The sequence below is a fragment of the Musca autumnalis genome, unplaced genomic scaffold, assembly GCF_047663935.1.
Source record: "Musca autumnalis isolate F117 unplaced genomic scaffold, ASM4766393v1 scaffold_3, whole genome shotgun sequence".
NCBI classification, from domain to species: Eukaryota; Metazoa; Arthropoda; class Insecta; order Diptera; family Muscidae; genus Musca; species Musca autumnalis.
In genome coordinates this window covers 239590758-239618142 of record NW_027411866.1, presented here as the reverse complement: position 1 = coordinate 239618142, position 27385 = coordinate 239590758, and the positions used below count along the sequence as shown (strand labels likewise).

Genomic DNA, 27385 nt, shown 5'->3' with positions numbered 1-27385 from the left:
CATATAACGCGATAAGTCGGTCTGTGGTAAGCTATGCGGCGCCAGTTTGGTCCTCGGAATTGTGTGATACGAACTGGAAAAAGATTCAAACCTGCCGGAATGCCGCCCTGAGAACAGAAACAGGGTGCCTCCTCAAGTCTTTAGTGGACCATCTACATGAGGAGGCAAAGATTCTTCCAGTAAAGCAACACAATGATGCTTTCGTTGCAGTACTTGCTTGGGTGTTACCGTGAGAGCCATCGCAATCACCATCTGCTGGCTAAGCCCGACACATTCAGGCACATCAGGAAGGATATTCATGCTCTAGAGAGGGAGGTCCAACAATATAGGAGAGAACCCCTAGATCAACAAGCGTATCGAGCAGGTTTAAATAGTATTCACACGGATGCAGTTGCCAAGGCCTTAAGTAACTATAGTGTGAATAAAGTCCTCGAAATACATCCCCCATCTATCGCAGCTGAGGAGCGTCAGCTGCCACGACAAACTAGAGTAGTTTTGTCTCAACTACGCAATATTGCAGTCGCCTAAATTCTTATTGGCCGGAAATCGACCGCGCCGTGCAAGACAACTGCCCAGTTTGCAGCATGGGCCCGCACGACACACTGCACCTATTCAACTGCCCTGCCTAACCTACTCACCTAACTTCAGTGGATCTGTGGTTACATCCCATCGAGCAGCCACTTTCCTGGAACTGGAGAAAGACTCAGAGCCAGATTGAACAGAAGAACGGATATACAAACATAATAATAAACACTGTTACAACAACAACAACTCAGTGGTATCACTGTGCGTCGTGGATTGCATTAGCCGTTTGGCTTTCTTTGTCACCCTTCTACTCTGAAAAGTCCATATATATATCGCCTCGGCTGGCAATGCCAATAATATATGAAGAGAAATATTGATTTATATATTATAAAAGTTTGACTAGTCGTAAATTAATTTCAGACCCAAGGTATTTCGAAGTTTTGCGCGTATTGAGCAGAAAATGTTTAAATGTGTTTAAATGTTGCTATTCAATTTTGACAAAAATTGTGATGATAGGTTGTCTCTTTAGGTTTTTATTCTTCAGTATATAAACATTTTACTACTCTTTATTCCAAAGTTTAATATTGCTAAACTTATTTTTTTATTCTTTCTTTGCAGACTTCTTTACAGAACGCAAACTTTATTTTTATATCAACCCAACAGTAAAAAAACTATCCAGCAGTGAAAAATAGATAATTAAAAAGGAAGCAACCTGGGGTGCACCCAGCCACAAACAAACAACTACCTAGCAGTATTGCTCCATAAAAAACCATCATTCTGGTATCACTGCTGTAATCCCCAAGCCGGAATTAAAAAACCAACATTCACCTGGAATTATCCCCAGACAAACACACACAAAACAAACCATTTAATGTGAATATCAAAAGAATAACAAAAAGAAAACGAAGAAGTCAATGCTAATGTGAATGAATGACTGATTAAACAAGAAGCAAAACTAACTTTTTTGGGGGCTAAAATATTTTTTTGCGAAAAACAAATTCAAAATCATACCAAGAAAACATTTCGCCAAACGAAAAAGCAACAAAAAAGTAGCCTGCTATTCAAGAAAAAAAGTACTTAAAAGCATAACAAACCAAGTCACAGAAAAGCGAAGCAGTAAAACGCAAATAAAACACAATATTAAGCAATAGAAGAGACCTGAGAAAGCAACAAAGAAACAACTTTTCATACTTTTTGGAAATAAAGGGGAACAAGGAAACAAGTAGAAGAAGGAGGCAACCCATATTTGCCCATTACCCTACTCATAAAAACCAGCTAGGGCCCAGTAATAAAAAAGTAGTTGTCACGATCCCCCCTAAAAAACAAGAAAACCTTTAGAAATAATATTTGTTTTTTTGGTTAAGCACCACATACACACATACCTATATATGAGTGACAATTTTTACAACAACGACATCTGTGGAACAACAAACAAGAAAAAACCTTCCCCCACATCCACATCAAAGAAATTGAGGCAGCAACTGATCTTTGTGAGCCTTTAATCTAAACATATCCAAGAAAAAAACGGTAGTAGGAAAATCCAAAACATTAATTGGCATTGGAGCGGAGGTTTGCTTTGTGTGCGGGAGTACAACTATTTGACTTCCATCAACAACATTTCAAAACAACCTCTTGTTACTGCTTGGATTTGTTTGACAACAACGTTTAGCAGCAGTTTTATAACCTCACATTTGGCACCATAGTCGTCATTGTTACTGGTGGCGGGCGACCTGGCTGGATGCTGTGCTGCATGTGTCTCCCTCTCATCCCAAACAGTGATAATATTGACATTACCAACCATCATCATTTGTTGTTGATCCTCCATACAAAACCAATGTTAAGCACAAAAGGTTTAAAACCTTATTTAGGAAAACTGCAACATTCAAATTAATGTGACATCTTTGTTTTTTTTTTTATTTTCTGTTTCGGAAACTTTCATCATTAGCCAACAAATCCAATAATCTTTTGAAAAAGTATTAGAAGAAGAAGTGTTACATTTAAACATTTATTTTCCCATATCCAACAAAGTTGGTTTCCTTTTTTCTTTGATGTTGCATCACTACCACCTGAAAGGAGGAGGATACTCGGCTAAACGAGTTTAAAAAACGAACATCAACAAAATCGAACATTTTATTTTAAAAACAACAAAATCAAAATTCATCAACGAATCGAAAAATAATTTCACCACAAAATGGAGGTCTTAGATGAAGATCGAAGGCGGAGGTAAGTTACTTTTTTTCTTACTTTATGTTTTTTTAGGCCTTAAGTTTAGAACTTTTGTATGTACGGCTGACTTCCGTATCGTCAGATGCTTGGCATATGACTCCAAATGTCTGAAGTATTGTGTTTCATAACGCCGTCATACTTAACAAATGCAAAGCTATGTACTATTTCAAAACGTCTCAATATCACATTTTAACGCGGGTAAAAAGCAAACGGTTAACATTTTTATTTCCGATGCATTTAGTTGCATTTTCGAGGAACAATGAATGGGTGTTTAAAATCTACAAAAAATCTGCCGATACGGAAGTCAGGCTACTTTATAATTAGGGTATATAATGAACAAATCAGATGTCCTTGCCACTAAATCATATGGGATAGAATTAATACTATGATTATATACACTCTTCGACATAAATAACTACAAAAAATATATAAAATCAGATTGTAAACATCGAATTTTTCTACTGTTAACCACGGAGGATTAAGATGTCCTTGCCACTAGATCATATGGGATATGACAAAAAATAGGTTTATATAAACGTAATCTTAAAATAATTGTAACTATCAGAAATCAACTATATCAGCATACCGTAAACCGCAATCAGATGTCCTTGCCACTAGATCATATGGAATATTTGAAATAATATTTACCACGATCGTATAAGAACGCACCTAATGTCCTTGTCTCTAGATCATTTGAGTACAACAAATATTTATTTTATTTAGGTCTATGATAAAATAATTAAAAACACACTATGAAACCAGGAAATATCTAACCACCAACCACGTGGGCATATGAAGAAGAAATCAGATGTCCTTGCCACTAGAACATATGGGATATGACGAAAACATGATATGATTATATATCCACTCTACCCTATCCACGTATAAATGTTGAACAACTATGTGAAATCAGTTTGCAAGATATCTAAATTCTGTACCCTCATCTACGAGGAATAAGAGGAATCATATATCCTTTCCCTTATAAAATATGGGAAAAATTAATATGATTTTATACACTCTCATAGGCATCTTCGATTAAATAACTGCAACAACCATGTAAAATCAATTTGTTAACATTGAATTTTTCTACTTTTAACCACGAGGGATTAAGATGTCCTTGCCACTAGATCATATGGGATGTGACAAATAATGGCTTTATATAAACACAATCTTTAAATAATTGTAACTATCAGAAATCAACTATACCAGCATACCGTAAACCGCAATCAGATGTCCTTGCCGTTAGATCATATGGGATATTTGAAGTAATACTATACATTACATACTATTTACCACGATCGTATAAGAATGCATCAAATGTTCTTGTCTCTTGATCATTTCAGTACAACAAATATTTATTTTATTTAGGTCTATGATAAAAATAATTATAAATACAATATGAAACCAGGAAATATCGAACCACCAACCACGTGGGCATACGAAGAACAAATCAGATGTCCTTGCCACTAGAGCATATGGGATATGACGAATACATTATATGATTATATATCCACTTTACCTTATCCACGTATCCAACAAAATGTTGAACGACTATGTGAAATCAGTTTGCAAGATAACTAAATTCTGTACCCTCATCTATGAGGAATAAGAGGAAAGATATATATCATTTCCCTTATAACATATGGGAAACATTAATATGATTATATACACTATCTTATAGGCGTCTTCGATTAAATAACTGCAACAACCAGGTAAAATCAATTTCTTAACATTGAATTTTTCTACTTTTAACCACGACAGATTAAGATGTCCTTGCCACTAGATCATATGGGATATGACAAATAATAGGTTTATATAAACACAATCTTAAAATAATTGTAACTATCAGAAATCAACTATACCAGCATACCGTAAAGCAAAAACAGATGTCCTTGCCACTAGATCACATGGGATATTTGAAATAATACTATACATTACATTCTATTTACCACGATCGTATAAGAACGCATCAAATGTCCTTGTCTCAAGATCATTTGAGCACAACAAATATTTATTTTATTTAGGTCTATGATAATATAATTATAAATACAATATGAAATCAGGAAATATCGAACCACCAACCACGTGGGCATATGAAAAACAAATCAGATGTCCTTGCCACTAGAACATATGGGATATGACGAAAACAAGATATGATTATATATCCACTCTACCTTATCTACGTATCCAACAAAATGTTGAACGACTATGTGAAATCAGTTTGCAAGATGTCTAAATTCTGTACCCTTTTCTACGAGGAATAAGAGGAATCATATATCCTTTCCCTTATAACATATGGGAAAAATTAATATGATTATATACACTCTATCTTATAGTCGTCTTCGACTATAACAACCATGTAAAATCAATTTGTTAACATCGAATTTTTCTACTTTTAATCACGAGGGATTAAGATGTCCTTGCCACTAGATCATATGGGATATGACAAATAATAGGTTTATATAAACACAATCTTAAAATAATTGCAACTTTCAGAAATCAACTATATCAGCATACCGTAAACCGCAATCAGATGTCCTTGCCACTAGATCATATGGGATATTTGAAATAATACTATACATTATATTCTATTTACCACGATCGTATGAGAACGCATTAAATGTCCTTGCCTCTAGATCATTTGAGTACCACAAATACTTATTTTATATAGGTCTATGATAAAATAATTATAAACACACTATGAAATCAGGAAATATCTAACCACCAACCACGTGGGCATAGGAAGAACAAATCAGATGTCCTAGCCACTAGAACATATGGGATATGACGAAAACATGATATGATTATATATCCACTCTACCTTATCCACGTATCCAACAAAATGTTGAACGACTATGTGAAATCAGTTTGCAAGATATCTAAATTCTGTACCCTTATCTACGAGGAATCATATACCCTTATTATATTAATATGATTATATACACTCTATCTCATAGGCGTCTTTGATTGAATAACTGCAACAACCATGTAAAATCAATTTGTTAACATCGAATTTTTCTACTATTAACCACAAGGGATTAAGATGTCCTTGCCACTAGATCATATGGGATATGACAAATAATGGGTTTATATAAACACAATCGTTAAATAATTGTAACTATCAAAAATCAACTATACCAGCATACCGTAAACCGCAATCAGATGTCCTTGCCACTAGATCATATGGGATATTTGAAATAATACTATACATTACATACTATTTACCAAGATCGTATAAGAACGCATCAAATGTCCTTATCTCTAGATCATTTGAGTACAACAAATATTTATTTTATTTAGGTCAATGATAAAATAATTATAAATACAATATGAAACCAGGAAATATCGAACCACCAACCATGTGGGCATATGAAGAACAAATCGGATGTCCTCGCCACTAGAACATATGGGATATGAACAATAATATTATTATACAGTGAGCGTCAAAATAATAAAATAACGTAGGAACGGCGTTAAGTTCGGCCGGACCGAACTTGTTATACCCTCCACCACAAGTTGTATTGAAGTAAAATGGAATAATTAGTTTCCTTTCGTGTATGAAGAAGACTTAATATTAATACTAAACTTCAGCAATTTCGGTAAAACAATGTGAGGCACCGTTCTATGGGGGCTATTTCAAAACGTCGATCTATACCGACAAATTTCTGACGGAAAGTTTGTAGACTCAAAGAAGATAAGTACCATATTTTCTATATCTCGGTAAGAGAATGTGGCTAAAACTTAAAAAATACCGAAAATCAAGAAGTACGCTTCTATGGGGATATAGGAAGACGTGGACCTATACTGATAACACTCTTCTGGAATATTTTATACCTCTTGGAAGACTTAATAACGAATTTCAGCCATTTCGGTGGCATATTGACGTCACAATCTTCAGTATTACGAAAATCGGGAGGTACCGTTCTAAGGGGGCTATATTGAAACGTGGACCTATACCGACGAATTTTATTCGGAAATGGGGCAATATGAAAACGTGGACCTGTACTGACAAATTTCTGGAGAACAATTATGTATCACATTGAAGACTAATACCAACTTTGAGCCATTTTAGTGGAATATTGAAGCCACAACCTTAAAAATACGGAAAATCGGGAGGTACCTTTTCATGGAGGCTATATGAAGGCATGAACCTATACCGACAACGTTCTGGGGAAAAGTTTTATACCACCAACGTAGACTAAGTACCAAATATTAGCCATTTCGGTGTGATAATGAAGCTAAGACCATCAAAATACCGAAAATCGGGAGGTACCATTCTATGGGGGCTATATGAAGGCATGGACCGATACCGACAAAATTCTGGGGGAAAGTTTTATACCCCTAAAGAAGACTACGTACCAAATTTCAGCCATTTGGGTAGGGTAATGAAGATAAAAACTTAAAAATACCGAAAATCGGGAGGTACCGTTCTATGGGGGCTATATCAAAACGTGGACCGATATATCCCATTTTCAATATCAACCATCCTGCAAGTAACAAAAACTTCTGTACCAAATATTTACTCTCTATCTTTAAAATTGCGAGCTGTATCTTGATTTCAAAATACCGAAAATCGGGACGGACAAGGTTAAATCAACATAGAATTTTATGCTGATCAATAATATATATACTTTATAGGGTCTCCGACGAATATTTCGATGTGTTACAAATGGAATGACAAATTTAATTATACCCTCCATATGGTCGAGGGTATAAAAATACACCGACATAGAGATATTATACGTATAACATATAAATGTAACTTTTTTAAGTATTTAGTGGTGAATTAAAATCCAGAAAATATTAAAACCTTCCCACGTTTCATTAAGGAATGCATGAAGATTACCAAAATAACCCAAAATTTGACTCGTCAAAATAAAGTTTACACTTTTGCCAAACGCAAGATTTTTTATTTCTTTAATAAAATGAAGGGATATTTTGGCTTCCGAATTTATTTTTATTAGATTCGATCCTCCAAACAATAAATCAACGAGTGTTTTGCTAGAATCCAGTGATATTTGCCCCCATTGGACCCCTGACACCTTTTTCGTGTAATTTTGGCATAAAATAGGCCTCTATTTAACTTTTTGTCGAAATTTTCGGTATGTACTCAATGGATTTGGAGTCTAAAGACTTCAATGAGTGGTTTGATATACATAGGAGTCAAATAAAGCAACATGTTATTCATAAATATGGGCGAATGCTTCAGATCCCTGTCCATATGTTACGTAAAACTTTGGTATTAGACCAATTCCGCTAGACTAGGTTCTTTAATATCGTGTGGAAGATATTGTTCTCATATCCCTGAATCCATAAAAGCGATTTAGTCCAACCCCGTTACTGCCAAACACCCCCGAACATATGGCAGACTTCATAATTTTTGAGTATATTTACCACTTTTCCATCATTGAAAGCTTCGTAGATATTTTTCGACATTGTAGTTCTTTAGCATATATAGCGTAGGAAAATAGGTTTTTCAATAGTCCCGGCCATTTTTACACATTGGGTCGCAAATAAATGCCAAATAAAAAATAAAAATAATATAACTGTACAAAAACAAGTATCAGTCGACATCGCCGACAGAGATTCCTCAGCCTGTATAGAATGAAATACTTTTTTCCAAAAAAACTTACGTATTTTCAAAACATTATAGATAGGATTATAGCTCAGAAATTTGCGGGGATATATCTATCGTTTTTCTAAACTGAGTTTCGACAATATTTAGAGTACCATTTTAGCGAATATTTTCGAACTTTTGTGGGGGAAATATCGGACGGTCCACTCCTTCCACCTTCGAATTTCATCTAATATTCCGAGAAATATTAAGATATCCAAAGTGTGGACGAACGCAGTATTCGGTTCGAGATATCCAGTCACTACATATGGTGCATAGGGGGTTTTTACAACTTTCGGTCTTTTTTCTCAAGAAGTATGGACTTGAAAAAAACTTTTACTGTCGTAATTGAGGCAGCGAATGTGAGTTGCTTCAACAAAAATCAAAGTGATTCAATAGCAGGTCTTAAAGTGAACTTATCCAAAATTTTGTGTGGGAGGTACGGGATGGAGTGGACAAATATAGTCCATATTCGAACCTGATCTCTATCTGGTAGATATTATGTGAATGTGTAAAGTATGGACCAAATGGGTCACTCCCATCAAGAGTTTTCGTGCGCACAATTTTTCCGAATATTTTTGAACTTTTGTGGGGTAGGTACCTGAAGGAGTGGACCGATATGGCTTATCTACGAACTTAAAGTAAGTTTGGAAACAATATTACGAAGGCCAAATTTTGGCCAGAATCGGCATTTCCGTTGGAGAATTATCTTGCGCCTCCAGCCATAAACATGGTGTCATAGGGTTTGTTTTTCAACTTTCAGGCTATTTTTTCAGGAAGTATGGACTTGCCCCTGAGAAAACTTGTACCTTCGTATAGGGGACAGTGAATACAACTTGCGTAAACAAAAATCAAAGCGATTCGAGACCAGGTCCTAAACTGAACTTTTCCGAAATTTTGTGTGGGAGGTACTGATTGAGTCCATATTGGAACCTCATCTAAGTCTGATAGAAATTTCATAATGTGCAAAGTATGGACCAAATCGGTTACTCCCTTCAAGAGTTATCGTACGCACAAATTTTCCGAACATTTTCGAACTTTTGTGGGGGAAGTACCGAAAGGAGTGGACCGATATAATCCATCTTTGAACTTGAACTAAGTTTGGACATAATATTAGGAAAGGCAAATTTTAGACCGAATCGGTTAACCCGTTCGAGAGTTATCGTGCACTCCAACCACTACACACGGTGTCATAGGGTTTTTGTAACTTTCAGGCTATTATCTCAGAAAGTATGGACTTGCCCCTAATGAAACTTACAGCGTCGTATAGAGGACAGTGACAGTGGACCGATTGAGTCCATATTGGAACCTCATCTAAGTTTGGTAGAAATTACACGATGTGCAAAGTGTGGACCAAATCGGTTATTCCCTACAAGAGTTATCGTGCTCACAAGTTTTGCGACAATTTTTGAAGATTTGTGGGGGAGGTACCTGAAGGAGTGGACCTATATGGCCCATCTTCGAACTTAAATCGAATCTGGACAAAATAATCGATTGATCCGTTCGAGAGTTATCGTGCGCACCAGCCTGCCAGACAGACAGACAGACGGACGGACATTGCTAGATCTACTCAAAATTGTCTGAAACGGATATCGTGCAAACATGCTTGGGGTCTAAAACCACTATTTCGATGAGGTACATTTTTGGTCGTATCAAAGTGTAAATACCCTCTTTAGCCTAAAGGCTGAGGGTATAACAAGTTCAAAAGCCAAAACCCCTTCATTATGTTAAATAAATAAAAAAATCTCACGATTAGCAAAAGTGTCAACTTTATTTTGACGCTTTACATTTTGGGTTATTTTGGTAATCTTTATTTATTCCCTAATAAAACCTTAGCAGGGCCTAATATTCTCTGGATTTTAATTCACCACTAAATACTTAAAAAGTTACCGTCCCACATCCGATATGTCTGAGGAGCCTCTACTAAATGACGAAATGACTGAAAATTGGTACTTAGTCTTCGTTGGGGGTATAAAATATTCCACCTGAAATTTGTCTGCATAGGTCCAAGTCTTCATAAAGCCCCCATAGAATGGTACCTCCCGATTTTCGGTATTTTGAAGGTTGTGGGCTCAATATCCCACCGAAATTACTGAAAATTGGTATTTAGTCTTACTTGGTGGTATAAAACATTCCACCTGAAATTTGTCGGTATAGGTCCAAGTCCCCATAGAATGGTACCTCCCGATTTTCGGTATTTTGAAGGTTGTGGCCTCAATATCCCACCGAAATGACTGAAATTTGGCATTTTGTCATCGTTGTGGGTATAAAACTTCCCACCTGAAATTTGTTGTTATAGGTCCACGTCTTCATATAGCCCCCATAGAACGGTACCTCCGGATTTCTGGTATTTTGAAGGTTGTGCCCTCAATATCCCTCCGAAAAGGCTGAATTTTGGTATTAAGTCTTCGTTGGGGGTATAAAACTTTCCACCTGAAATTTATCGGTATAGGTCCAGGTCTTCATATAGTCTCCATAGAATGGTACCTCCCGATATTCAGTATTTTGAAAGTTGTAGCCTCAATATCCCACCGAAATGACTGAAAATTGGTATTTAGTCTTACTTGGTGGTATAAAACATTCCACCTGAAATTTGTCGGCATAGGTCCAAGTCTTCATATAACCCCCATAGAATGGTACCTCCCGATTTTCGGTATTTTGAAGGTTGTGGCCTCAATATCCCACCGAAATCACTGAAATTTGGCATTTGGTCTTCGTTGTGGGTATAAAACTTTCCATCTGAAATTTGTCGTTATAGGTCCAGGTCTTCATATAGCCCCCAAAGAACGATACCTTCCGATTTTCGGTATTTTGGAGGTTGTGGCTGTGGTTATACATTTCTCTATTTTATTTATTGACTTGTCTGAAGAGGATTTTAAACAGAAAAATTGAACACACAAACATTTTTGAACCTATTATTGAAAAAATTGTTGCATAAGAAAATAAGTAAAATGCATAAATTTTGCATATGCAAAAATTTATGCATTTTGCATATTTCATATGTTTCGATTGCAATGTAATCAGAAGCCAAAAATATGCCCAGTCCCAAAATTTGACATGAATCGGACCAAAAATAGGGGTTGCATAAAATTCCGCTGTCTATTGATCACCAATCTCGATTCCAACGAGAAATTAATTATAAATAATTCTAAAAATGATCTTCGTTACAAAAACCGAATATTTTTAAGGCAGAGAAAACAGGGTTAACGAACTTTTCTTTGTTATTCTCGCTTATAGGGTTGCCATGGATCCATGTTATATACATTTTTTAATTGCCACAGGATCAAATTTTTTTAAGTATTTGGTATTTTGATTATTGGGTAAGGGTTTCTAAAATACTGAGGGGTTATTTTTGGTAAAATTGAAAACCGAATTTTTTGACACTCACTGTAAGTACTCTATACATTGGGAGAGATCTTAGTGTGTGGATACTACTCAATAACATTCTTTCCTTTCTGCCGTCTATAAAACGTACTGCATTGAAAACGGACCAACTTGGCTAATTGCAACAAGAATATGCTCTGATTGGAGTATACCTCAAATAACTGATATAATACATACTTTAATGCTGAATTTAAACATATTACAATTGCGGGCTACGTAAGCGAGTCCTACAACATTTACCAGAATAATGTGAATCTGAAATTTGTTATTATTAAGACGACATAGAAGGAATAAGTGCAGAAATAAAGATTCAAGATTTTAGGTTACAGGTTAGAGATATATACAATATAGATATCTGAAATCGTCCAATGCAGGTCCCTTGAATGGTTTTCGATAATTTAAAAAAATATCTCTTAACTATAGGATCCTTCGCTCGCTAAATTGTGTCTTGGGTAAAAATTTTCAATATAACTTTTGAAATTATTTTCACATCAATCTTTCCATTTTCTGTCGCATTGACTGTTAAATGTGAACGAGGATATTTAAAAAGAAATGTCTTTTGATTGAAATGAGTCTATTAGAAGGTGAAAGGTATATTTTTAGGCGAAAGACACCATTATTTTAAATTTAAAATTATTTGCATAATTTCCACATTATCTGTTACTTACATTTCTCCATAGAAAAACCAGTAGAAGGCACCCCCATTGATGGTCTATAAATACATAAAATACAGTTTTCTGAGATTTTGGGGAAATATGACAATTATGCGACTTACTCCATTTTCTCTTGAGATCCGGAGATAAACACATTTTCTTTTTGATTTTAGTTTCAAAAAATATATTCCCAACATTATGACAGCATGTCATTTTTCTAAGTTTCGACCAAAAATGAAATTCTTGCGTTTTAAAAATCACAACAACCGTTTGTCACCAAAAGTTTAACAATAATAAACTTGTTGTGTTCCAGCCAGTCGTCAGCCATCAAGCAGTGGTCCTAAGAAAGAGCTAACATATTTTTTTTGGTTATGTATTTTTTGTTTATTGCCAAAAAGAGTAAAGCCAGCCTCCCCTTCATTCTTTGGGCCAAGAAAGGCGACAGGCAACAACAACAATTCATTGAAATCATTTAATATTTCGTGTCAAAATACAACAAATATTACATATTGTTGATGTAGCACTTGTTGCATTCACAATTTTTTGGTTGGTTTTGATTTGTTCATTTGAACGTCATCATTTTCCAGACCAGACCATTCACTTAATGCTGGCTTGCTCGCTCTATACAAGGTGTTGAACATATGGGTGTTAGAATGCCAATTAAAAGCAAATATGCTACCATCATAAACAAGACAATGCAACAATAGCATTGTTGTTATTGGCCAAATAGCAAAATTAGAAAATGAAAAAAAAATCAAACAAACAAAAAAGCCAAAACAAACTTTGAGCGTAACTGCAATTAATTACAAGCCTAACGAATATATCAAACAAATAATGATTGATTTTCATTCCTTTTTGAATGGGATACCAACCAACCATGCCACAAGTTTCCATTATATTCAACATAGAAATCATATCTCTTCCTTCCGCTTGCACCTCATGACTGCCTCGCCATTTGGTTGTTGTTAAGGTGACAAAACAACAAGAACACAAAAAAGTAGTAGCATCACAACTAAATTTGTTAAAAGGTGTTTGTGTTAACAAATTTATTATAGCAATATCTGCGATCACAACATACGTTCATATCTAAATAAATATTATGATCTATGCTCTGCTGTTGTTGTATATAGCATTATATATAGATGACGATCATACTCACTCACTTAAATAGAATGAAAACATTTGATTTTTCACCGCAACAATTTTATCAACTGAAAATCGTTGGTCTTGCCAATTTTTTTATTTGGTTTTTCTATTAATGCGACTGCAGCACACAAAAGTAATGCCTCTCTAAAAAGTATCCATAAATTTTAAGTGTTGAATTGATTTCAGATTTGACAGGCGAGGGAACGGCATTTTTCCAGTTTTAAACATTTGAAACCGATTAGATTTATGGAGACATTTACACGGTGAAAATGAAAATGATGATTGGAAAATGTTTTAAATTTTAGTGTTTCGTCTTCTTCGATTTTCAGATGACCTAGCCACAAAACCCTATTTGAACTAAGTTGTATTAAAAAGTTCTTTTCAGTTGCTACATTTTCAAGAGTATTTTTGGAAATATTTTTGGAATTGTCCTAGCTACAAACAACTCTTAAATCTATCTGAGCCAATGAACGGGATATGTGTGTACTATTCCTATTGAAAATGTCAATATATAGGAGTAAATAATCCACTGTAACGTCAATATGTTCAACGTAGGATATTCGCATATCCTTGCTACTAGACCATATGGGAAATATCGGAAAATTATGGAGACATTTAAATGGAAAAGAAACTGCGTATAGACAAAGCTCAAGGAGAGTACTTATTCAGAATACCCCCAAATAATTATACCCTCCACCATATGGAGGGTATAATTAAATTTGTCATTCCGTTTGTAACACATCGAAATATTCGTCGGAGACCCTATAAAGTATATATATTATTGATCAGCATAAAAGTCTATGTCGATTTGACAATGTCCGTCCGTCCGTCAGTCCGTCTGTTGAAATCAAGATACAGCTCGCAATTTTAAAGATAGAGAGTCAAAATTTGGTACAGAAGTTTTTATTACTTGCAGGATGGTTGGTATTGAAAATGGGATATATCGGTCCACGTTTTGATATAGCCCCCATAGAACGGTACCTCCCGATTTTCGATATTTTTAAGGTTTTAGCTTCATTATCCTACCAAAATGGCTGAAATTTGGTACGTAATCTTCTTTAGGGGTATAAAACTTTCCCCCAGAATTTTGTCGGTATCGGTCTACACCTTCATATAGCCCCCATAGAACGGTACCTCCCGATTTTCCGTATTTTGAAGGTTTTAGCTTCATTATCCTACCAAAATGGCTGAAATTTGGTACGTAGTCTTCTTTAGGGGTATAAAACTTTCCCCCAGAATTTTGTCGGTATCGGTCCACACCTTCCGATTTTCGATATTTTTAAGGTTTTAGCTTCACCAAAATGGCTGAAATTTGGTACGTAGCCTTCCTTAGTGGTATAAAACTTTCCCCCAGAATTTTGTCGGTATCGGTCCACACCTTCATATAGCCCCCATAGAACGGTACCTCCCGATTTTCGATATTTCTAAGGTTTTAGCTTCATCATCCTACCAAAATGGCTGAAATTTGGTACGTAGTCTTCCTTAGGGGTATAAAACTTTCCCCCAGGATTTTGTCGGTATCGGTCCACAACTTCATAAAACCCCCATAGAACGGTACCTCCCGATTTTCGATATTTATAAGGTTTTAGCTTCATCATACTACCAAAATGGGTGAAATTTGGTACGTAGCCTTCCTTAGTGGTATAAAACTTTCCCCCAGAATTTTGTCGGTATCGGTCCACACCTTCATATAGCCCCCATAGAACTGTACCTCCCGATTTTCGGTATTTTGAAGGTTTTCGCTTCAATATCACATCGAAATGGCTGAAATTTGGTACTTAGTCTACGTTGGTGGTATAAAACTTTCCCCCAGAACTTTGTCGGTATCGGTCCATGCCTTCATATAGCCCCCATAGAACGGTACCTCCCGATTTTCGGTATTTTGAACGTTGTGGCTATAATATTCCACCGAAATGGGTGAAATTTGGTATTTAGACTTCGTTGGGGGTACTCAAACTTCCCCTCTAAATTTGTCGGTATAGGTTCTCGCCTTCATATAGCCCCCATGGAAAGGTACCTCCCGATTTTTCGTATTTTGAAGGTTGTGTCTTCAATATTTCACCAAAATGCCTGAAATTTAGTATTTAGTCTTCAATGTGATATAAAACTGTTCGCCAGAAATATGTCTGTACAGGTCCACGCTTTCATATTGCCCCATTTCTGACTAAAATTCGTCGGTATAGGTCCATGTTTCGATATAGTCCCCATAGAACGGTACCCCCCGATTTTCGTAATACTGAAGATTGCGACGTCAATATCCAACCGAAATAGCTGAAATTCGTTATTTCGTCTTCCAAGAGGTATAAAATATTCCAGAAGAGTGTTATCAGTATAGGTCCACGTCTTCCTATATCCCCATAGAATCGTACTTCTTACTTTTCTGTATTTTTTAAGTTTTAGCCACATTCTCTTACCGAAATATAGGAAATTTGGTATTTAGTCTTCTTTGAGCCTAAAAACTTTCCGTAAGAAATTTGTCGGTATAGATCGACGTTTTGAAATAGCCCCCATAGAATGGTGCCTCACATTGTTTTACCGAAATTGCTGAAATGTAGTATTAAGTCTTCTTCATACACGAAAAGAAACAAATTATTCCATTTTACTTCAATACAACTTGTAGTGGAGGGTAAAACAAGTTCGGCCCGGCCGAACTTAACATACTCCAGATTTATTTTTAGAATTGTCATAGACATAAAAATACATGGGATATATGTATATTGTGAAATTCCTAAACAGGCCAGAATGGGTGTGAAGATAAAAACGATTTTAACTAGCGGAGACAAAAACCACAATGGTGGTGGTATAACAATATAACAGTTGTATAACAGATTCGTATAACAGTTGTAAAAACGATTTTGAAAAACGAATTTCATGGATATATGTATGTTTTAGAAGATTACTCAGAATAAAAAAAATAAGCACATGCATAGCACTAAGTATTTTATTGTGGATATTTTGAGAAAATTGTAAATATTTTGAGAAGATTAAACAAAATGGACCGATGATTAAATGCCTTCATGTATGGGATGGACCTATTGAGGGGCCCTCTAGGAAAAATTTATGAACCCTGCGGATATATGGAGGGCACCGTTAAATAGGGTATTGAGAGCACTATAAGACTATATTTATTTCAATACATGATGATTGTAGAAATTTTGAAATATTGACCGTTTATGAAAACACTCTATATTTGGGGGTGGACCTATTGAGGGGCCCTCTAGGAAAAATTTATGAACCCTGCGGATATATGGAGGGCACCGTTAAATAGGGTATTAAGAGCACTTTAAGACTATATTTATTTCAATACATGATGATTGTAGAAATTTTGAAATATTGACCGTTTATGAAAACACTCTATATTTGGGGGTTCACCTATTGAGGGGCCCTCTAGGAAAAATTTATGAACCCTGCGGATATATGGAGGGCACCGTTAAATAGGGTATTGAGAGCACTATAAGACTATATTTATTTCAATACATGATGATTGTAGAAATTTTGAAATATTGACCGTTTATGAAAACACTCTATATTTGGGGGTTCACCTATTGAGGGGCCCTCTAGGAAAAATTTATGAACCCTGCGGATATATGGAGGCCACCGTTAAATAGGGTATTGAGAGCACTATAAGACTATATTTATTTCAATACATGATGATTGTAGAAATTTTGAAATATTGACCGTTTATGAAAACACTCTATATGGGGGTTCACCTATTGAGGAGCCCTCTAGGAAAAATTTATGAACCCTGCGGATATATGGAGGGCACCGTTAAATAGGGTATTGAGAGCACTATAAGACTATATTTATTTCAATACATGATGATTGTAGAAATTTTGAAATATTGACCGTTTATGAAAACACTCTATATTTGGGGGTTCACCTATTGAGGGGCCCTCTAGGAAAAATTTATGAACCCTGCGGATATATGGAGGGCACCGTTAAATAGGGTATTGAAAGCACTATAAGACTATATTTATTTCAATACATGATGATTGTAGAAATTTTGAAATATTGACCGTTTATGAAAACACTCTATATTTGGGGGTGGACCTATTGAGGGGCCCTCTAGGAAAAATTTATGAACCCTGCGGATATATGGAGGGCACCGTTAAATAGGGTATTGAGAGCACTTTAAGAATATATTTATTTCAATACATGATGATTGTAGAAATTTTGAAATATTGTTTTCATAAACGGTCAATATTTCAAAATTTCTACAATCATCATGTATTGAAATAAATATAGTCTTATAGTGCTCTCAATACCCTATTTAACGGTGCCCTCCATATATCCGCAGGGTTCATAAATTTTTCCTAGAGGGCCCCTCAATAGGTCCACCCCCAAATATAGAGTGTTTTCATAAACGGTCAATATTTCAAAATTTCTACAATCATCATGTATTGAAATAAATATAGTCTTATAGTGCTCTCAATACCCTATTTAACGGTGCCCTCCATATATCCGCAGGGTTCATAAATTTTTCCTAGAGGGCCCCTCAATAGGTCCATCCCATACATGAAGGCATTTAATCATCGGTCCATTTTGTTTAATCTTCTCCAAAAATTTCTAATTTTCTCGAAATATCCACAATAAAATACTTAGTGCTATGCATGTGCTTATTTTTTTTTTTTTTTTTGTATTCTGAGTAATCTTCTAAAACATACATATATCAATGAAAATCGTTTTTCAAAATCGTTTTTACAACTGTTATACTGTTATACCACCACCAATGTGGTTTTTGTCTCCGCTAGTTAAAATCGATTTTATCTTCACGCCCATCAGGCCAGACCCAATTAACGGTGTATGTGTACAATTCCTATTGAAAATGATCAAGAACGTAAAACATATACATTTTGCAGACACTGATCATATGGGTAACAGTAAATATTTAATAATCTATGAAAATGTTGTCAGTTCGTAAGTTTGTTCTTGGATATTTAGATATCCTAGCAGTTATGCTCGTCCATATACGTTATCGGATGTACAACAACAACAATCCATTCTTATCTGGCGTTGTTTAGAAAAGGAAAGACACTCTCAGTGAGGCTAATGCTTACCATATTTGAGTGCCACTGTATTCTATTCACTAGACCATATGGGAATTAAATTTTACTACAAATTATTTTCAGCTGGATGATTTTCATAACATGCTCCACAGATTCATGGAAATATTTAGAATTGTCGCATCCACTAGAACATATGGGATATTTTGTCATTCCTTTGGTATATCCATTTTAAATGTACTATTATTATTGCACCCCATATTTTATATCCTCAACCCTAATGTGAGACAATATCCGTCCAGGCGCCCGAGTAGCGCATGATAAAGCAGCGAACAACGTCACCCTAAGGAATAGGTGGATAAGTTGCGGGCTATACGACGTAACGAAACGGGATAAAGTTGGTCAGGGAACGCCACAAGGGGGGATTTTGTCGCCACTCCTGTGGGTTACTACCATAAATAGCCTACTGAGGACTTTAACCAAAGAGGGATTTGAACCAGTCTGTTATGCAGACGACGTTATAATACTTCTGAGGGGAAACAAACCCAAATTTGTTATGCAGAAGGGCCGAATCGGCCCTAAAACTTGCGTATAACTGGGCTAGACCAAGAGGACTAAACATAAATCCGGAAAAAAACAGAAATATGTCTTTTCACTAGGAAAACAAAACTGGGTCACATCGAGGAACCTGTTTTCCTTAACAAGACTATTAAGATTTCCAATAAGGTCAAATATCTGGGAGTAATCCTGGATAGGAAACTTAAATGGAAGGATCATATCCAAGAACGAGCCAACAAAGCATACAAATATTGGTCAACCTGTAGAAGGGCCATAGGCTCTAAATGGGGTCTCAATCCAAAGATGACACACTGGCTATATAAAAGCGTAGTTAGACCCATCCTAACATACGCATCAGTAGTCTGGTAGACTGGGATGGATAAAAATTTAATATAAAAATTTTACAAAAAGTCCAAAGAATGTGCTGCTTAGGCGTAAGTGGTGCTATGAGGACAACACAAACGAGGGCACTAGAAACTATTTTATACATACACCCAATAGAAATTCAGATAAGGTATGAAGCTTCCGTCGCTGCCATAAGGCTGAAGGCGACATACGAGTGGATCGAAAAGGACAACGTAACATACCATCAAAAAATTTTACAGGTAACAACGAGAGAGTCAATGGATAACGTTAATTCGGACCGTATACCTGCAAAACAATTGTAGTTGTCTCGTGTGAAACATTAATACCTGACAGAGACTCGTGGGACCCTAGCTGAAAAGCCTCCTGGAAACTGCTGTTATACAGACGGCTCGATGTTAGGGGGGGAGGACGGGACTGGGACTTTTTATTGAAGAACCAGAGACCGAAATCTCTCTTCGGTTGCCGGATCACAACACGGTCCTTCAAGCGGAAGAACCAGAGACCGAAATCTCTCTTCGGTTGCCGGATCACAACACGGTCCTTCAAGCGGAGATCAGGGCGATCACAGAGTGTCTCAACTGGTATAATGCTAACTCGAGACCAACTACCCTGAACGTCCTTACGGACAGTAAAATGGCAATCAATGCAATAACATCCAAGACAGAAACATCGAAAACTGTACTGGGCTGCATAAATACGCAAGGAATAGTGCGTATCATATGGGTTACCAGGCCATGCGGGGATTAAAGGTAATGAAAGAGCAAATTCTCTGGCAAAAAATGGCAGGGAATTAGCAACAGTAAACTTAGACAGCGCAAAGCCTCTAAATGCTTCACGTCTAGAGTTAAAAAATTTGGCAAAACAGGCCCATACATCCCTATAGAATAGAGAGGAGATTGGGAAAACCACCCAAACGAGGATAAAACTAAAAACTTACTATTATTAGGTAAGGCAGACAGTAGTAGGCTAACAGGTATCCTTACTGGTCACTTGGGCCTACAAGCTCATCTGCATAAAATTAAATGCGCAGATAACAGCTTATGCAGGGCATGCGGAGAGGACGACGAAACGTTGGAACACTTTCTTTCTTTGCCAATGCCCAGCTTTCGCAAATATCAGGTCTCAGTCTTTAGGGACCGACACTATACCGGGACTTAATCAGATAACGGTAAATGATGTTAAGCGATTTAGTTAAGGGCACAGAATTCCTAAAATAATAATGAGACCAAATACGACCCTTTCTTCAATTAGTCTAGAGCGCACTACAGGCCTATTCTGGCTTACGCCTCTCTTTTCAACCTAACCTAACGTCACCCAGAAATAATTATCGGGACCTTCGAATGAAATGTTTGTTGATTCACGTATGGTCGACTCACTGAGGACTTAGTTGGTGGAATAGTGCGATAATGTGGGACAGAGGGATAAACGGAGTACCTGCAGAAACTGAACCATCGGTAGACAAGAATTAGCACCAGAATATCAATGAAGTACCAGAATATCAATGAAGTACCATCATATCATTCCAGACCAGCAGACGGGTATGTCAGACTTAGGCGGTAGTAATATAATCCACAGATGGTCGGTGAAAAATTAAGGAGACATCAATCTCGTCGAATTTATTAAGAGATTCGAAGAATTAGCGAAATAAAATTGTCTCGGGTTAAAAGAAACGACATCATAATATGGCCTGAGTTACGAGGTGAGGCTGAGTGATTTTTTATAGCCCAAACAACATTTGAAACATTTGTTTCACAATCGGTGACGTGAGCGACTAAATTTTTGCAATGTTGACAGCTTTTCTGACGACAACGTCAATTACAAGAAATAAATTATTTGAATCGGATTCTACTTTGTGAATTCAAAAATTGAGGTGGTATCTGTTGAAAAGGAATTAAGTCAATTCATGGCTTGAGCTACGGGCAATTATTCCTGTCCAAACGAAACATGAGTCAAATAGTGGATTCTTTTAACAATCGGCGGTAGCACAATAAAGTAAGAGCAAAAGACTATATGTTGGCAAGTTATCGATGATAACCTCAATTACGAAAGAGGAACAACTTCAATCACATTTACGATGACCTGCGACCTGTAAGGCATCATGATTTCACAACGTTGGGCGAACTGATGGAATTAATTGATGACTTCAAATTATTGAAAAGGGATGAAGTTGGGCAAGAATTATTGAAAAGGAATGAATCCAGACTATAAAAGCCTCACACCTCTCATATGACCAAAGGGACAAGGTGTCCTACTCGTGACACCTTATGCTGGCAAATGTCGGATGACTCCTATAAAATTCTGTTTATTTCGGGGCAAGGACAACAAAGGAAAATGTTTGACAACTCGGCCAAGATGGGGATAAACTTCTGGTACAAGATTGTTCGATCCTACAACAATAACATAGCCGCTATAGTTTACCGATCGTACTGACCTAGACGACCATGGAGGTTGGCACAAGTGTATTGATTACACTGGTCAACAGGACTTTTGTTTCAACCGAAGTTGCAGTTGTTTCTAGATGAAATCGGCGAGTTATTTTCAAATCCGGTGCCTGTTTTTCTCCATCAGCTCTTGTTTTTGAGATATAGCTCAAAATCGGTTTTTACGAGTTTAACCCAGACTTTCGTTATTTTCGACATTAATATTTTAAGGAGATGTTGTACGCTCGATACAAATCGTTTTTCAAATAGCTATGGTGAGTATATATCGACAAAAATATAGAAAATATACGACAAACCTTGTAAAAATTGCATATTTTGAGTACTTTAAGCTGTGATTACGTCATCGGGAGAAGTCATAGGATCTTCATATGGTACTCCGGATATGCTTAGGGTGTCTACTATATAATCCAGTATTCAAATGTATAATATAAAGTTCACAGCCCCATGATTCGGCCATAACCTAAAAATCGCCAACATTCAACTTTTTCAATTTTGTTGGGCAGTGTTATCGACAATCAACGATGCTAGTGATCGGATCAGAGAGACGAAGTACATCTCCAAATTGTACCTCAAGAATGGCTATCTACTGGCAAATCCCTCTTCAACAAGTCATGGTAACTATAGCATTGCTCGAAAGGATCGAGATATAAGCCACGATGGTGGGCTTACGTTCCCATTTCCCACGTAAATCACGGCTGTGCCAGTTACAATGATATAGCTATAATCAGTTCGTCGTTCATGTCCTTTACTTACTTAGCTGGCCCATTACAGAACATTTGTTTCATAAGCCGAACTACGAAAAGATCTCCATTTCCCTCTATTTGTTGCTTCGCACTCTGGAATACCGCGCCTTTTCATCTCTTCAACCACTTGTTTGCGCCATCTATTCCTTGGCCTGCCAATTCTGCGTGCACCACCAAGCGGTCCGTATTTATACGCCTTTTTAGCGGGTTCATCTTCGCTCATTCTTATGATATGGCCTAGCCAACGCAATCGCTGCATCTCGATACGTTTAACTACATATATTGATGTCGTTGTATAGCAGATACAGCTCGTGGTTCATGCGACGTCGATATTCACCGTCAACGCAGATTGGTCCGTAGATCTTTCGAAGAATTTTTCTCTCAAACACACAAAACACTGCCATGTCTGCTTGCGCAAGTACCCAGGCTTCGGAGCCATACATCAGCACGGGTAGTATCAGTGTTTTGTAGAGCGTTATTTTTGTTTGGCGAGATGTGGCTTTGTTTTTAAACTGCTTACTTAAACCAAAGTAGCATCTGTTGGCCAATACAATTCTTCTTTTTATTTCACAACTGATGTGGTTTGTTGTGTTTACGGAGGTGCCGAGGTAGACGAAGTCTTTTACTACCTCAATATTAAAGGAACCAACTTCCACCATCGGTCCGAGCTCAATGGACGCATTGCGCGTCGACACCATTAACTTGGTCTTCTTACCGTTTACCGCCAGACCAACTTTAGCCGATTCTCCTTCGACCTTCATAAAGGTATCAGTTACGTCTTTTACTGATTGTCCCATGATGTCTATATCATCAGCATACGCAAGTAACATGTGGCTATCGGTGTAAATTGTGCCACTTCTTTTGACGTTTGCCTCTCGTATAACCTTTTCCAGCAGGATGTTGAAGAGATCACCCGAAAGGCTGTCTCCTTGTCTGAAACCACTTTTGGTACAAAACTCTTCGGAGAGGTTATTTCCTATTTTAACTGAGGACCTCCTGTCAGTTAATGTCATTCTACAAAGCCGAATGAGCTTTGCAGGAATACCAAAATCAGACATGGCTTGGAACACCTTTGAACGTATAGGGCTGTCGAATGCTGCTTTATAATCGACGAAAAGATGGAAGGTGTCGATCTGCATTTCTTGGGTCTTTTCCAGGATTTGTCTCAAGGTAGATATCTGGTCAATGGTGGATTTGCCAGGTCTAAAGCCGCACTGATAGGGTCCAATAATTTCATTGAACATAGGCTTTAGCTCTCACACAATATGCCAGATACTATCTTATATGCAATAGGGAGCAGACTTATGCCCCTGTAATTGGAGCACACAGTCTTATCACCCTTCTTGTGGACTGGACATAGGATGCTCACGTTCCAATCGTCGGGTACGCGTTCTTCCTGACAGGTGGTGCTAACTAGCTGATGCATACACCTTATCACCTCCGGTTTTGAACAGCTCGGCTGGTAGGCCATCTGCTCCTGTCGCCTTATTATTCTTTAGCCGGTTTGTTGCTGTCCTTATCTCATCCTGGCTGGACCTCTCTCGTGCGCTACGCGTTGCTACTGATTGTAAAGTAGCCCTATATGCCGCATTTTTTTCTTCGGTAGCAGCACGGCACTCCTGGTCATACCATGGAGGTCTCTGGTATCCAAGTACCGATTTTGCGGCAGTTTGCATGGAGTGGGCAATATTTTGCCATTGTGCTGATATGTTATCGGGACGAGAAGCGCTTTCATTAAGCAATTGGGTCAGTTGAGTCGAATATGCTCTGGCTATCTGTTGTGTTTGCAGCTTAGCGATGTCCAACTTTCGTGTTGTGTCTGTCCGTGCTTTATTTGCAACGTTAAGACGGGTACGTACCTTTGCTGTAACGAGGTAATGGTCCGAATCTATGTTTGCTCCTCGGAACGATCGTACATCCAACACGCTCGATGAATGTCTTCCATCTATCACAACGTGATCAATTTGATTTCTTGTTTTCTGATCTGGAGACAGCCAGGTGTCCTTATGGATGTCGAGATTTTGAAATCGGGTGCTGCTAACTACCAAGTTTTTTGCCGCTGCGAAGTCAATCAGACTCATACCATTGTCAGATGTTTCACTGTGGAGACTGAATTTTCCGACTGTTGGGCCAAAGATATTTTCCTTTCCAATTTTGTCATTAAAATCGCCTAGAATAATTTTAATGTCATGGGCAGGACAACGGTCATATGTTTCTTCTAAGCGCTCATAAAATATATCTTTGGTCACTTCGTCCTTGTCCTCAACGTGTGCATGAGCCCAAAAAAAGCTGATGTTGAAGAATTTTGCTTTTATTCGAATTGTAGCAAGTCTTTCATTCACTAGTGTGAAGCCGGAGATCAGGTGTTTTAACCTCCGACCAACTACAAATCCGCAACCAAACTCATGCTTTATGTCATGGCATCTATAATACAGTGCGTCACCTTTAGGTGTTGTTGTGACGCCTTTCCCATTCCATCGTATTTCCTGTATGGCAGTAATGTCGGCCTTGTACTTTTCCAGTACATCTGCCAATGCGTAAACTGCACCTTCTCTATAAAGAGTGCGAACATTCCATGTGCAGTTTTGCAGATCATGGTCCTTAAAAAGTTTGCAGGGGTCTTCAACTTTAAAGGGATTTCTTTTCTTTTCTTTTGTTTTTTTTTTTTCATAGAAGGCTGCTTTTTTTAGGGGAGGGTTACTAACCCTGCGCCCAAACCCAAGTTTTTAACGTTCTTATGGGTGAACGCGCGGCACCTTTTAGCTCACTATCTTTAACGGGTGTTAAAGGCAGCTACCCCAGGTAACACCACGGGGAGATCAGTGTCCACATGAGATGAAAGAGGGACCAAGATCCCTCCTAAATCCTGGACTTTGCCATGTTAAAGCCGGTCAGGACCGTTCCATGGTATCTTTCATCCCCTACGTCACCCTGTGGGGGTAATATAGTGTGGGATATTTGTTTTATTTCAAGAGCAGAATGGTCCGACAATGTAATTCCCACATTCCGAAGGCATTTATTGTTTACCTGGTCATCGGAAATGGATGGACTTAGCAGCAAGGTGAGGTATTTTAGTATACAGTGATATTTTTTGAAGAAAATTTGTCTACAAACTATAAATTAACACGATTTACTCGTATCACCCCAGCCGCATAATATATGACGAAAATAACTGAGATGACCTTCCTTGAAGATCTATAGTCAGTAGCCTTGAAACATAGAAAATCGCTTTCATATGGGCTTGGGCGGGGAAATATGATTCCCCGCCAAGTGCAATTATTGTTATTTTGTTACCAAGGAGTCCACTATGTGGCGCCCACTATGTGTGGGCCGTGTCTACTATGTGGCTCCTTGGTGACAAAATAACAATAATTGCACTTGGCGGGGAATCATATTTCCCCGCCCTAGCCCATATGAAAGCGATTTTCTGTCTCTATAAAAACCCCAACGATTTAGCCTAAACTGCATTTTTGTAAGGTGCATGTATACTTTTCTGTGCCACCGTATTTGATTTATTATGTAACAGCCGAGGGCATAAAAAGCTTCCCCTAAAAGGTAGAGTTAACAAACTGTTGTTTTAGTGGAAATTACTGCTTATTCGAAGATTCTTTTGATTTTGTTTTACCGAAGATGGTAGTCTTTGTGGTCCCGTTTACAATGATGTCATACTTTTCGTGGGCAAGTCCTTACTTCCTGGTCCGAAAGTTCGAATTTATGTATTTTTCTCATTCCATTCCTTCGGATAACTCCTTCATCAAGGTTCATTAAAAAATTGAAAATTTTCTTTGAGTGCAAAATTGTTTTATCTTTGGTCATCGATAAAATCGTTTTTTTTTTCTTTCATATTCTCAAAATAAAGTGTAATTATTGTGTTTGTGTGTTTTTCTGTCATTTGGTGATTTTGACAATATGTTTGTCCGTCTGTGCCTCGTCTCCTTATTTTCTTTCTAATGTATTGACGCTTCTACAAAGTTGTTCTTATGTTTTTTTTTTTTTTTTGGCCGTCCGTCCATCTAACCAAGCATTCAAACATTTATTTCTCGTTATGCCACGTCTGTCAATTTTTATCCATTAATTTTGTCGCTTAGTTTTCATTTTGGGTGTCTACTATGTGGTGGTGCGGCAAAACGAATTTCAAACCAAAAAAAAAAATAACCGAAATAAATAAATGACACTGACTTTGCCTCGTCGTTTCGTTGTTAAATATTTGCCATTTTTTTCATTAAAATGTTGTAGATGATGATGATTTTGTTTTAATTCTCTCCCTGAGTGTGTTGTGTGCGTTGCTGTTTTTTTAGAGAACTATTAATTTTTGAAATTAAATTTTATTTATTGTTGTTTTCAGTTTAGAAAATATGTTTGCAATTTTTTTTTGCTAGTCGAACAAATGTGTTTGAATGTGTGGTTTAAACGGTCTTTGGCTTTATCTACTTAGCTGAAACAGCCAGCCAGCCACAAGTTGAAAACAAATTTTTGCCACAATTAGTCTCCCTGGGCTTCTCGAATGTGAGAAAACATATGTTTTCACAGGGGGAACATTAAAATGTTGTTAGTTGTCGTGCTTCTCCCCCGTGGATTTTGTATTCTTTAGAAATATTTTGTAAAGTCCAAAATTTTTAACTTTATTTTTTTTAAGAAAAGTTTTCGTGGTTGATCAGACCAGTAAACGCGGCTCATCAGTCCAGACAATAAGGGGCAATTGTTTAGAGAATATTTTTTCAATAAA

General features: G+C 37.1%; 1 protein-coding gene across 23 annotated transcripts in view; it reads left to right on the top strand.

Annotated features, from left to right (window-relative positions):
- The window catches only part of Rok (Rho associated coiled-coil containing protein kinase), a 138320-nt gene that overhangs the window by 11162 nt on the left and 99773 nt on the right, over positions 1-27385 (top strand). For 13 of the 23 annotated variants that reach the window (XM_073977395.1, XM_073977396.1, XM_073977397.1 and 10 more), the window contains exon 2: positions 2471-2748. In XM_073977395.1, coding sequence (XP_073833496.1) covers positions 2717-2748 — 32 coding nt within the window. In that variant the 5' untranslated portion in view covers positions 2471-2716. Of the gene's footprint in view, positions 1-1143; positions 2749-27385 lie in introns of all 23 variants that reach the window. The other 10 variants (XM_073977392.1, XM_073977401.1, XM_073977408.1 and 7 more) reach the window with 4 other exon arrangements.